Source organism: Coregonus lavaretus (assembly GCF_964263955.1).
Source record: "Coregonus lavaretus genome assembly, chromosome: 7".
Lineage (NCBI taxonomy): Eukaryota > Metazoa > Chordata > Actinopteri > Salmoniformes > Salmonidae > Coregonus > Coregonus lavaretus.
In genome coordinates, this window is record NC_139994.1 from 54045128 (window position 1) to 54058729 (window position 13602).

General features: G+C 41.2%; 2 protein-coding genes across 2 annotated transcripts; both read right to left on the reverse strand.

The window, feature by feature from the left end:
• Positions 1-1073: 1073 nt before the first annotated feature.
• LOC311131740 (leucine rich adaptor protein 1-like) lies at positions 1074-5895 on the reverse strand. The gene is made up of 2 exons (XM_084164867.1): positions 5260-5895; positions 1074-2800 (listed from the first exon to the last, which is right to left on the reverse strand). The coding sequence occupies exons 1-2, from the start codon at positions 5467-5469 to the stop codon at positions 2402-2404; spliced, it is 609 nt and encodes a 202-aa protein (XP_084020993.1). The 5' UTR covers positions 5470-5895; the 3' UTR covers positions 1074-2401.
• A 215-nt stretch (positions 5896-6110) lies between these two features.
• LOC311132864 (5,6-dihydroxyindole-2-carboxylic acid oxidase-like) lies at positions 6111-13178 on the reverse strand. Its single transcript, XM_084166220.1, has 7 exons — positions 12625-13178; positions 11649-11971; positions 10726-10930; positions 9934-10101; positions 9327-9506; positions 8877-9023; positions 6111-7364 (listed from the first exon to the last, which is right to left on the reverse strand). The coding sequence occupies exons 1-7, from the start codon at positions 12977-12979 to the stop codon at positions 7174-7176; spliced, it is 1569 nt and encodes a 522-aa protein (XP_084022346.1). The 5' UTR covers positions 12980-13178; the 3' UTR covers positions 6111-7173.
• Between the last annotated feature and the right edge of the window lie 424 nt (positions 13179-13602).

Sequence of the window (13602 nt, forward strand, 5' to 3'; positions counted from 1 at the left end):
CCTTTGCATCCAACAAGCCAGCATGATTAACTAAAATGGCCATAAATATATGTGGTTAGCATTCCTTTTCTGTTTCTGTCTTCTCTCTGACGTACATTCGTTTTTATTGACTTGATCCGACTATAATATTGTGTGATGAATATTCCCAAGGTTTAGTTTAGTAACATGATGCTTAGTCTATGAGAAGTTAAGTCGTCACTCGAGTGTAATCCCAAATGGTTTTCCTTCCATTAATAGTTAAAAGGGCTTTAAGAAGAAAATTAACTGCCATTTCCTTAATTTAGAAGATTAATCACCCTCTTTGCTTTGTGTTTTTTCAAGTAAATAGTGGAGATTAAAAGACGTAGGCCTAGATTTTATCAGATCTAGCATTAACCGGCGATAGCCGACACCCACATAGCTGATATTTTGGCGGTGTCGGAGGTGTAACTGCATTCGAGCTTCCAAATCGGTGAGCAGCTGCTCTTGCGATCAGTGTCAGGAAGCCACACCCATCCCACTCCTGTTAGAAGTTCAGAATGAGAAAGAGTAGGCTATATAGAAATAATTACACTCAAAATGAAAAATTATAAAATAATGAGGATTTCTATCATTCTAATGGTGGTGTAGATTACATCACACATTCCTGTGTTCGAACTTGTAAACAAGGCTGCATGGGATTTCTCTTAATGCGACTCCATGCAGCCAATGGCAATGTCCGCTTTAGGTATAATGCCAGGAGCCGATTGTAGATTTGACAGCTCTAACCCAGTTCCACCTCCGACACCACCAAAACAACCGCTATGCGGGTGTCGGCTAGCTCGGATCTGATAGAATCTAGCTCTAACTGGGCACAATTATCCATGGTACATTGGTCAAACTACCACATGTTGAAACTTCACTAGTCTGACAAAAATGGAGCAAGACTGCCTCATCATAAAAATGTGCATATGATCGCTTCTGTGGCCTTTATAAATAATCCAACAATTCTCTCCACTAATTGCATGTTACCACAAAATGGCCATTGTGTGAACCAGTGTGTGTGCGTGAGTTGTAGAATAAACCAACTGTATACAGAAACTGAGAAAGAAGAGTATCACAATATATTATTTATTTTCCCCAACAAACCTTTCAACAACACCAATAAAAACAATAAATTACAATATTAAAAAGTAGGCTGCATGAAACAACACTAATGTGAATCAACACAGAAAGTGGAATTTAAAGCTAAATCACCATTGAACAGAAATAAATGGCATTACTTTTGTACTTGACTTTTGTCAGTTACCAGTCATTAACTAGTTGACTAGTTCAACATTAAGTTATAAACCGTGAACAACAAATACTATCTAGTAATTCAATTAACCGAGTGTTGTGAACTTAAATATTTCCGCTTTGTAACTGGTTTGCAATTAATCTCTTGTGGTAAAACAAAGCAAAAATAGTAAAATAATAACCCTGTCGGCATGGCGATTTGACTGCCGTTTGTCTAAATAAAAAAGCAAGCAAGAACAAATGTACCTGTCCAATGTTTAATATGTAAGCATATAACTGTCAAAATCAATGTTTTATTTTGATAGCTTTCATATTTAGTAGATGAGCTAAAATACAGTGATTTGGCATGTTCGCAAATTGCACTTGAATGATACAACCTCTAGATGAGGGAAAACAGTATTTCTGCCCCATTAAACCAGTCCAGCCGATGTCTCCGCATGGAACCCCTAATGCTCCAAATTACCACAAATTCCTTATCTACTACATTAACTTAGTTCAGATGGATGAACGGCTAACCAAAGACATGGTATCTAAGTGAAAAAGAAAACAAGACACTGAGGTATCAGACTCTTAGGAGTACAGTCAGAGTGCACTGAATGAACATTTTGTGAAAAACACATCACATTTTTGCCAATTCAGTCGTGTCGTTTAAACATCAAAACAAACAACAAAATACTTCTTAAAGGTTACATTTGTAAGTTAGATTCCCACTCAAAGTGTCGCCTCAACGCTCCTGGAGGATTCAAGGGGAGGGTCTTGGTGAGAGCACTCGAACGCAACACCAAAGATGATGAGGATGAGAGTGCACTACTTAGCATTACTTTTTGGGTTTAGTGAGTTGTAAATGCATCAAAGACAAAAAGGAATTTGGTTTTAAGATACAAAATAGCACAACTGAGTATTTGCCCCTTGTAAACCCACTTAAATGTCACTGTGACATCACTGTAGAACACTTAGCAGCAGGAAAATAACACAGATCATCAACGGAAACATCCATGCGCTATATTTCACACAGCGAACACAATGAACTAGACAACTTATGAAACATTTCTAATGAACTATTACCATGCCAACTCATTGACAATGCTAGGTAAAATAACCCTGTGGTCTTTGCCTGCGTTGGTATTAGCCCCATAGCCACGCATCGCTATCCAAAGCAATAGTACTCATCGGAATCCACTTTGAGTCGCATTGGTGGCTTGCTGAAAGTCTTGTCCTCTATAATTGGTTTATCTGAGAAAGGATCAAGGTCCGTTGGAGAAGGGTGGTCTGGAAGGTCCTCGGCTAACTCATCCAACGTATCCAGATAACTGCCCACGGATATCCCGTCCAGTCCATCACTGTTTCCATCATGCAGACTGGTGATGCTGCCGCGTGAAGAGGTGTCATCCTCGCTGTCCGTTAAGCTGTACAGGCTGCCCGTCAGGCTGCTTTCACGACTGGCTATGCCCCCCTTGTCCTCCATCACCCATTTGATGGATTCGATGCCCTCGTTGATTGACATAAGCTGCTGCATCAGCTTGACATCGATGGCACGGAGGTGGGCCTGCGTTTTGGGTTAGAAGGAGATTCATTTTAGGACTTTGTTATTATAGATTTTTTTTTTTTTTTTACACACAACACACTTCCAACAATTAGGCCTAAAATGTTGTTTGTTTTCTAAATACATTGCTGTCCTATTCCATTATTGTGAGAAGAACATCACCAGCATGTATTTTGAGTTGGCAAAGTAAAGCTGGAAAAAAACTATCCTGGACAAAGACCAAGGTAAAACAAAAACAGCATGCCACAGGAAGTCATTCCATCCTTGGCATGTAACAGCATGGCCTGTGAGGGCATAGCAGGACATTCTCACCCTGATACCCATACAGTACCACCATTGATTTATCACTTCACCATGACAACCCCAATAGAGGGTAGCCTATGGTCTCATTCAGAAAGATTCCCCCTGGCTACTAGCGACAAATAGACAGCCATTTACGCCAATGGACAGTCAGTGGCAGCAGTCTCTAGCCAGTCAAAAAGCATTATGCCAGATGGTGGTTGACAAGGCTCATACAATGTTCCGGACAGCTGGATGGCTATAAAACAGAGCACTTTCTTGGGAGTTGATCGCGACAGGCCCCGTTTAAGTCATAATGCTGCCAGTGTTTGCTTTACGGATATAACCTGTCCTTTATGTGTGCACAGACGTCGAGCCAGAGCATAGTGGAATTTTACAGTAGCATTAGCAGTGTCAATTAAAGTTGGCTTGAATGGGGTGGTGAATCACAAGATCGGTATAGCTAATGTGATTTACTGCTCCTTTCGTTTTAGTTTGTTAGTCATTGATATTGAACTTAATTGATTTAGCATCCAACAATACTTACTTACGATTAAAGTTTTTAACTCTTGTTTAAAACAAGTTACATTATTCTGGGCATTTGTCTAAAATGGGAGTTATAGGCAATACAGGTCAATCCTATACAGATTTGACCAACTGTTAATACCTCTATGTATATTGTAAAGTGAACCAGCCGGTTAGCCAAATGGCCAAGAGAAAAGCAGCCTAATTGGATTGAAGAAGTGACAGCAGCACAAAAGCCTTAGATGGCCCAAATGTGCCATTCACTATAGTAGGGAGCACAGCAGTCTACACTTGTCTTACATTTAATTAAACTGAATGGAATAAAACTGGTATTTTTCTGCTTTACTCCCAAGAGCTTGGTGGATGCATTTCAGTGTTGTCATCAATATCATTTTTGACTGTCCAGTCAGAACCCAAAGACTAGCTTTCCTCCATCACGATATGCCTTTGTGTCCGGCAAAATGGACTCTTGGGTGGATATCTTCTCTATTATTATAGTTTACTAGGCCTGTCATCATGATGGTATTATGAATCACCCTTTCAATGACCTCAACATGGAAACTCACATGAGAGGGGTATTTTTTTTAGTTGGTCAACCAGGCAACGACGCAGTCCCCTTCTGTACAAACTCGGTCAATTTGACCATCTGTTCAACGGTCCTAATGCCACGACTGACCTTAAGCCTTAAGGGGTGGGGGTCTCCTCAATACGGTGGGTCAAAGACAAGGCTATGTAGCCTGGAATCCAAGTGAATCAATTTGGATTCCAGGCTATCCTCCTGTATTTTTGTTGAGTTTGGAATTTGTGTAAGTGAGAGTTAATTGAGGTGAGAATTGTCTGCCTGCCTGATACTGGACTATGCATTGTTGTTGTGTGTAGAGAGCAAGTGTGAATGGCTTTCACCAACTGGGTGGCATCACACCTGTTGCTGAGAGAGGGTGAGAAACATCACTAAATCAATAGATTTATAGCGCAATACTCAATACATTTGGTTATTTAAGAGGTAGGCCAATGTTGATAGTTCTGGGAGTGTGACACCGACTCCTATTGTCTTGTTATGCGTCAAATGACAGGCCAAAAATACGGCAAAAAAACTGTAGCATATAGTGTATATCCTACTTCTATTTCTGATGATAGAGTTACAGTGCATGTCAATGTCCTACTGCACTAACATAAAAGAGACATGTCACTCACTATTATATACGTATTTCCAATGCCTTGCGACCAGGCTGCATTATAAGTCAACCATAAACTTCTGAGAAGCCAAAAGTATAACCTATGAACACAATGGCAATAAAGGTGGATTGCCATCAGGTTTCTGGAAGTTACTGCATAACATGTTGAATTATGATATCACAGGTCAGTGAACTAACGTCCAATAAAGCAAACAGCAGCAACAACTAGACTACTGCAGCTAAAATACTTTTTGTTATCTTGTGTAGATTGGGTAAATTGCACTTAATGCAATGCAGCAAATGAATATACAGAATGGTTTTGAAGGAGCAGTGAACTGACTTGAAAAAGCCGGGGTCCGAATTGCCGATTTGGATGTTTGCTTCGGTATTCAAAAACTGTATTATAGCATTACTGCATGAAGCAACTCACTGACCCGACAGGGACAGACGGACATAGTTCTTTAAGGTAACCAGTTAGCCTACCATTTCCTGTTTCAAAAATAACATCTTGTTCTCCAGTCGTTTTAAGTCAGCAGAGTTCGACCGGTTCTTCGGTGTCGCCGGTTTTCTATCCTCATGTTTGTCGTGATGGTGATTTCCTCCCGCCAGGGAACGAATGAGACTTTCAGGAACTTTGCGACCCAACTTTTTCTCAATATCCTTAAAATCGGATAACACGTTGTCCTCTTCCATGGTAGAATTGCAGTAAGAATATAAACGAACGAATAAATATATATGCTACGTGCAGTAGGAACAACACAGAGAGCAAATTATGGGGTTCAGTGGTTTGATGACTCCCACTGATTTCACGTCCAAAGAAAAGGGCATAACCTGGATGGTCTGAGAGTTCTGATGTTGAAAGCGACTGCTATATCCATAGGCGCACAGTAACGCAGTTGCCCAATCCAAATGTTATCACCAACTCAAAATATAGAGTACAATCCAAAACAAAATAGAAACAAACACCGTTATTACTGTAGAAAAGCCACTACAGACGTGAAATTAGAGGTTTGGAAGTCCCTTGCGCCGGGGTGTCAGCCGTGACCATTGAAACAATATTCGTACCAAGGAGCAGCTCCGTAGGATGACGGCGTGCTGCTCAACCACAGTTAAATGACTGAAACCTTACACCCCGGACAGGTTGGATTATAAAACTACGCCTGTTTGCCGTAATGATAAGGCAATTGTCGCATTGTATATTTTTGCTTATTGTGTACAAAATATACCCATATGGTAGCCTACAGTATTTTCATCAGTATCATCAGTTCAATCATACAAACGATTAAATTGCAATTTTATGTTAGCAAAGTAGGCTACAGTAAGCTGTCTTTCTTGCTGAATTTATTTGAATTCAAACCAATGTTGTGTAGCCATCCTAGTGGCCTCATTGTTATCACACCAGCATAATAAAATCAATACATTTTAAAAAGCTATATTAAACGGCTTTAAAGCAAACACATTAACCAACATTTGACCTGATTAATTATGATATATTTCTTCAAAGCAACACAAATTAATTTAGCCCTGATTGACTCTTTTTTTGAAGTCGTATTGGACTTCACACTTCTACCCCCTTGTGGCAATTCATGAGAATTGACATTACCTACACAAGAGTGGCAAAGTAGGCGATACAACTGAAATATGATTTGGTTCAGACAAGGATCCTTTCGTTTTTCCTATTCTATTTGTTTCTACTTTGTCCACATAGTAATTTGCCCGTAGCTGTCAAGGCACATAAGAAGAGTAAATGTGTATGAATCATGACATTGCACTCCACAAATGTTGCAGAAATTATAATATTGCAAGACACATTTTTAACCTTTTATTTTGTTTAATCATCAAATTTTTTCAATGGAATAAAAAATTCCATTTTGAACACAAAAGGATTCAAATAAATTGAAATATGTTTACAAATTTACAGAATCTATAGTTATACTCAGAATCTATAGTTATACAGGTCAAGGCACTCTGTAATGTAACTAACAGTAGAATGAGTGATACAATCAATAAGATTCCAAATTACATACTACAGCAGTCAGCAGTGGTGGTAAAACTTGGCAATGGGTGGACCACAGTGTGCAGGTTTTTGTTCCAGACCAGCATTAACACCCCTAATTCAACCCACACCCTCCATTGACAACATTTGTCCACTCCCGGAATACAGTTTGTGATGCATATTCTACCACACTTGGAACTCAATTTGAAATGATGAAAACATAGCTGCTTACAATACAAAAGTATGAAAATATGTGACGCTCAGCTAAGCCTGGGTCATGTTCATTAGGCACCAAATGGAAGAAAATTGACAGAAACAGGGATGGGCTCATTTTATGTTGCAGAGATTTTGTTGCAAAAAGCGTGCCCTAACGAACATAACCCTGCAGTTTCACATACAGCTCAGACCACGGATTGGCCTTTTTCGTCGTCGTAGCGTTGGTACTGTTCTCCCAGCAGGGGCTGGCGGCCCTCCAGTTTGCTGTAAGAGTGGGAGCGCACCGCACATGTGGTGGCAGCAAAGATTACAGCCACGACGACCAGGGCCGAAACGATGGCAATGGTGATGATCTCGGTCAAAGTTAAAGGAGCAGCTATAGAGACGAGACAAGATTTATAACAGTTATATTCGTCATTGTATGGAATGTGAAACTCGCAAAGAGACAGATGGACAGACAGACAGAAGGACTCTTACCAAAATAGCTAATTTGAAGAAACTGTAAGCATAACAAGCAGACCACTTTGCATATAAAGTCCATAATTATTGGCACCCTTGATAAATATGAGCAGAAAATACTGTATAAAATAAAAACTGAGCTACAAAACAATGGGACAATTATATTATTTTATACTAATACAATTGTTCAGATAAAGAGATTTTGTTTAACAAGTCATATTATCCCCCCCCAAAAAATTACGATCAAAAGTATTGGCACCTTGTTTTCAATACCTTTAAATACCTCACCTTGTGAGGGTAACGCACTGAGCCTTTTCCTAAAATGTTTTCTGAGATTGGAGAACACATTTGGGAAGGTTCTTAGACCATTCCTACATACAAAATCTTTCCAGATCATTGATATCCTTCGTCTGCACTTATGGACTGCCCTCTTCAATTCAAACCACAGGTTTTCAATGGGTTTTATGTCCGGAGACAGATGGCTATTGCAAAATGTAGATGTTGTGGTCAATTAACCATTTATTTGTGGATTTTGGTGTGTGCTTGGAGTTATCGTCTTGCTGGAATATCTACTTCCGGCCAAGTTTCAGCCTCCTGGCAGAGGTAACGCGGTTTTTGGCTAAAATGTCCTGGTACTGGGTAAAGTTCATGATGCCATTGACCTTAACAAGGACTCCAGCACCAGTGGAAACAAAATAGCCCCATAACATCAAAGATCCACCATCATATTTGACAAGCCAAACCCACCACTGGTGTGCGTACCTAAAGAGCTCGATTTGCATGTCATCTGACCATAAGACCGGTCCCAACCCAAGTGCCAATGCCGTTTAGCAAACTCCAGGCATTTACATTTGTTGAATGACATTAAAATAAAGCTATTTGGCCAGGCACACCAGTGGTGGATTTGGCATCGAAATAAGGATGCATAAGTAGAAAAGAACCACATACCTACTTTAAAATATGGTGGTGGATCTATTACTTTCTAAACAAAATCTCTTTCTAACTGTATTAGTATAAAATATATAATTTCCCTTTTTTTCCCCATTCAATATAGCTCAGTATTTGTATTATTTATTTTATACAGTCTTTTTTGCTCATCTTTATCAAGGGTTCCAATTATTCCGGACCTGACTGTATATAATAGATAAGACAAATATCCATAATGTATTTATATTGACATTATACACACCTGGCCATTCAGCCTGTATTTATATTGACATTATACACACCTGGCCATTCAGCCTGTATTTATATTGACATTATACACACCTGGCCATTCAGCCTGTATTTATATTGACATTATACACACCTGGCCATTCAGCCTGTATTTATATTGACATTATACACACCTGGCCATTCAGCCTGTATTTATATTGACATTATACACACCTGGCCATTCAGCCTGTATTTATATTGACATTATACACACCTGGCCATTCGGCCTCGTAGGAGTAGCCAAGGTTCTCTGGGGCTGTAAGAAACATCTCAGCGTTGGTCACTGGAGGCCAAAAGGGAACCATGTTGTACCCCCTGTTGTGACCAATGGGGGCATTCTCTGAAGGATAGACTGCCAAATCTGCAAAATGTATCAGTTAAGAGTCAGCTTATGAACATGTGCCACTGACGTACAAAGAGAAAAGCCTGCCAGAGCTAAACAAATGGTGCATAGTAATCATGTAATTGTTGTGTAATTACCATTTTACCATGTAATTTAGAAGTAAATACAAGATAAAAAGTGGCCTGTACCGCATAGTCAACAAATACACAGAGGATGGAAGAACATCATATCTTCAGACAAGCAAGCACAGACAAAGACATTACATGAAGACAATAGATCAGGTATTGAACATGAGATTGATAGTAGGATGGGATCCGTTACCAGGGGCGTGCCTCCTGAGCCACTCGTCAAAGATGGCGTCGGTGAAAGTGTGGAGCAGCACGAAGATGGGGTCGTTGGGCGAGAGGTGGGTCTGTCCGCCTGTTCCGTTCAGAAATAGGTGGGCCAGGTTGTGGAGGCTCCGTACCACTGGGTCGTAGTTTCCCTGGGGGGCGCTATATCCTGTGCACACACCACAGGTAGCTTGTGGATTAAATACAGGAAACTGTGTGCAGTGGATGTGAAACTCGCCGGTAGCATGTTGGCAGGAGTACACCAGTGAAATGGGTGACGTCAAACCTTCCCTGAGATCTAAATCTCTCAGAGTGACTAGTCTCTTGCTCTGTCAGCTAAGACAGTTGGCTTTGAGTTGCGTGTGTTATCATGTGTAGAAGGTTGTTGGTTCGCACCCTGCTCGGGACAGAACAGAATGCACTCTGTTGTGTGTGAGTGTGTGTGTGCGTGCGTCTGGGTGAGTGTCAGCATGCACAACAAACCTCAATGTTCAGTGTGAGCATATGTACAGTACACTACAGGAAGTGTAGTGATATCTTTTTGTTTCAATGTGAATGACTATATCTATTTGTGTAGTCCAGCAATAACCACTCACCCTCGATGGTGTTCCTGAAGCTCTCTGAAGAGGTGGAGTAGTAGGGAGGGGTGTCAAAGCTGTTCACCTGCAGGCAGTCTGCCACGTCCTGAGGCTCAGGGAGACGCTGCACCATGGGGCGGGCCACGTTACCAGCTGGGTTCCTCCTGATGGGTGTGGTCTCAGTGTCTGGGTGGAGACAGAGTAGAGGGTTAAGAGGGGTCTCAGTAACCTGGGTTACTAAAGGGAATAATAAATAGGCGTGGGAAGTTGGGAAGTGCTGAAGGACACACCAGGGCCATGTTTAAATACTATTTAGATCTTTTTTTTTTTCTTCCTTTCTTCCATCCTTCTGGAAATCACCCTATTGGAGGAGAAGGACCCTCCACTTTGAACCTTATTCTCTGATGGGTTTTTGAGGTGACGAGGAGAGAGGATGCAAGGAATCGAGGAAAGATGAATTGAGATGGAGCTAGTGCTTGAGGACTAATGTTGGGCAGATGACAAGCTCACTGCTTCCCCTAGTGTTCTGACAATGTGTTGCACCAACAGCAACAGCACTTATTAACAGTGAACCAGGCGTAAGCAATGTATTAATCAGCAGGTATCACAATATGGAATGGTGAAGTTGCTCAAAGGGGCTCTACATGTCCCTTGATGTTCTGGTCATTTGTCAACTTTGCTGAGTATGTTTCTATAATCTCAGTTACTTTTACACATTTTAACATCTGTGCCTACTGGCAACTTCTACCCACCATATAGGGCGTTCTCTTTAAAACTTGGAAGGATATGAGTGCACTACGAAAGGCTTACTGTTGCAGATGGTCCCCAGTGTATCATAGTCCTCCACACTCTCACAGATCACCCTCCAGTTGGAGAAGATGGAGTTGGTGCTGATGGAATTCATATCGAGGTTGCTCCTCGCTCCCAATAGGTCATCTGTGCAGATGTCACAGGTGCTTCCACCAATGGCAAAGTTCCAGTAGGGCAGGGCAAAGGACGGGTCTTGCAGCATATCCTAAATTGAAAGTAGGGTAAGAAAGAATTAATATACGATATAATAATCGTATTGTGCAATTAGAAACCCCTTAAACTGCAATTAAAACAGTTACAAATGGGCATAGAGGAGTAGCGCCTGCATTATTTCCATCCCATTGATCAAACAATCTCAATATTTAGTTGCAACTGATTTTATTTATTTAGTTGTATGAAACAATGATTTGCCTTTATTGCTAAAGCCTAATATATGGTTATGCCAAGATAATGAATAAGATAATGATCCTTAAAAACAATAAACAGTCTTTGTCAGTAATGCACCAAGGACTAATTCAATAAATAACTTGGGCAACAGATGCTCTGTTGTGCCCTATTAGAAGGGAAATCTAGGCTCAGACTAGTAACGCCTAAGCACATTTTCTGCTAAGCTTGCTTGATTTTGGCAGGAAATTGCTTCATCTGGAAAGATATCCTCACCCTTAATGCGGCACCAATTCCAACAAACAATAGGGAAAGTGAAATGACTATTGATGGGCAATAAATACAGATTCAAATGGATTTGGCTGGTGGTGAAAATCCATAATAGCATTAGATGATGGCCTATTAGACTGTGATATCAATCTAATAATCAACCATACCAGTGGTTGGCACACTACAAAAAAGTTATTTGCATTATGATGTACTATTTCAGTTAATATTTTACATGTATACAGTTACATATTGCCGGTACCCCATCTCACCTGCATGTCGCGCTCAAGTTGGAGCAGGTGAAACCTGTGCCAGGTCACAAAACCGGGACCTTCATGAGAGAAGTCGACTCCGCCAAAGCTCGGCTGGCCAGTCCCCAAGAAGGTCTTGCTGACCGAATAGTAGTGGGTCCACACAAAGTAATTGTAGATGGTGATGTTCTCAAACTGCGGGGTGTTTCCATCGGGCCCGAAGACCTCCTGGTACCGCCGCGTAGCGATTACAATGTCCGGGTGCACGGTGCTCTTGGCCTGGTCCAGCGCGGTCACGAAAGCTCGCTTCTGATCCACACTGAGCTGCATCACGTTTCTCCGGACTGAAGGATTAAAACCAGTCATGCGTTAATGAGCACATTCTTTTGTGGGAAGAAATTGAGAAATTACCCACTGGGCACACACTGGTTGAATCAACGTTGTTTCCACGTAATTCCAATGAAATTACGTTGAACCAACGTGGAATGGACTTTGAATTGACGTCTGTGCCCATTGGGTATAGATAGGGCAGGCAGCCTATCCAGAGTACCGTTAACCTTTATGCATAGGCCTACACCATTGCCTGAATTCGAGACAAACATGTAATTATATCGTACATTAAATGCAACTATATGTAATCCATGGACATTCGTGTCCTTGTCATTTTTAAAGTGTTGTATGCTTTCCATAATCTGTGCAGATATGTGGCTTTCAACCAGTTGAACAGCCGTGCGTAAAGTACGGTGTGGCGGTGCCTTGTATAGAGGTTGCTTGTGGTAGACTATAATTTACTTATTTTGTTCAACTGATATATGGACTGTTGATCATAGTTAAATTGGTTTAAGTGTGAGATTTACCACTCCACTAAAATGAGACACATATTTGAGATGATTAACCCTATGCTGTTTCAATTGCGTAAAAACATCAAATCATTTTGTAATGGAAACTGCGACATTTGGTTATTTGTTTTCCAGGGTGATAAAAAACAACAACGTACCAACAGCAACCAGTTGGTCACAGTTTAAACCGGCCAATCCATGCCTACAACGGCCACAATTATAACCGGTGAAATTCCCGTTGCACTGGCAGGTTCGATTGAAGTAGCGGATGGGCCAACGTTCACGGTCATCCCGTCCATCGTGGGGGTACTGGGGGCCGTGTGCACTTGCGTCTGCCGCTATCGAAATGCACTGTCCACGTCCAGTTGCGGACCCACAGTCGTCATTTGCGACCCCAAACGGGGATGGACAACACTGACCACTCCGAAGTACCTCTGGAGTCACACATTCCCTCGGAAACTGCGCGCGCACAAACACTGCGCCCAAGAGCACCAACAAGCCATACTTCCACATAGCCAGGAATAGGCAAAATGACACAACAGAAAGTTAGTTAAATGGAAAGATGGATCACACAATTCTCTTTCTTCAATCACACTAACAGTAGTCAGTACCTTACTCGTAACCTCATCACTTCAAAGTTCCTTTTCTGTTTCAACTCAGTGCGCACTTGTCTTTCCATGCGGCCCGACCCTCTTGTACTAATTGCCCCAACACCAGCCAAGTAAAACCCTGGCCTTTAAATACCGGATTAGCGCATGACTGCCCGGATTTCTGATCTCCTCGTGATCACATCACATTTCTCACCAGACTGAGAGGGATAGAGTTTAGGTAGTCATGCACACCGTTTTACTAGTCCTACTGTGAAACATAATTTGGCATGTCACCTGTGCAAGCTATTGAATTAATGCTGTCCTCCAGTTTTAACCCCATCAATTAATGTTTATGAACTTCTGGACTAATTTCACCACATTTTGTCAAAAAGGATTACACTTAAATTACATTGCCACATTGAAATCCACAAATTAGAGTGACTGCTCTAAATTGGTATTACAAATCAAAGGACCTACAATGCAAAAAAACAACTGTGGCCTGCTACAGTACACAGTTAAGTGTCACTTGGAATAAAATGGAACCAT

What these genes read in the sequence shown, in the direction of transcription:
- LOC311131740 (XM_084164867.1), bottom strand. Translation starts at nt 5,469, where the DNA reads ATGGAAGAGGACAACGTGTTATCCGATTTTAAGGATATTGAGAAAAAG. An exon ending in TATTTTTGAAACAGGAAATG is followed by an intron (nt 2,801 to 5,259) that starts GTAGGCTAACTG and finishes CCCAAAACGCAG; the next exon opens with GCCCACCTCCGTGCCATCGA.
- LOC311132864 (XM_084166220.1), bottom strand. Translation starts at nt 12,979, where the DNA reads ATGTGGAAGTATGGCTTGTTGGTGCTCTTGGGCGCAGTGTTTGTGCGC. An exon ending in AACTTGAGCGCGACATGCAG is followed by an intron (nt 10,931 to 11,648) that starts GTGAGATGGGGT and finishes CTTTCAATTTAG; the next exon opens with GATATGCTGCAAGACCCGTC. An exon ending in GCTCAGGAGGCACGCCCCTG is followed by an intron (nt 9,024 to 9,326) that starts GTAACGGATCCC and finishes TACATTTTGCAG; the next exon opens with ATTTGGCAGTCTATCCTTCA.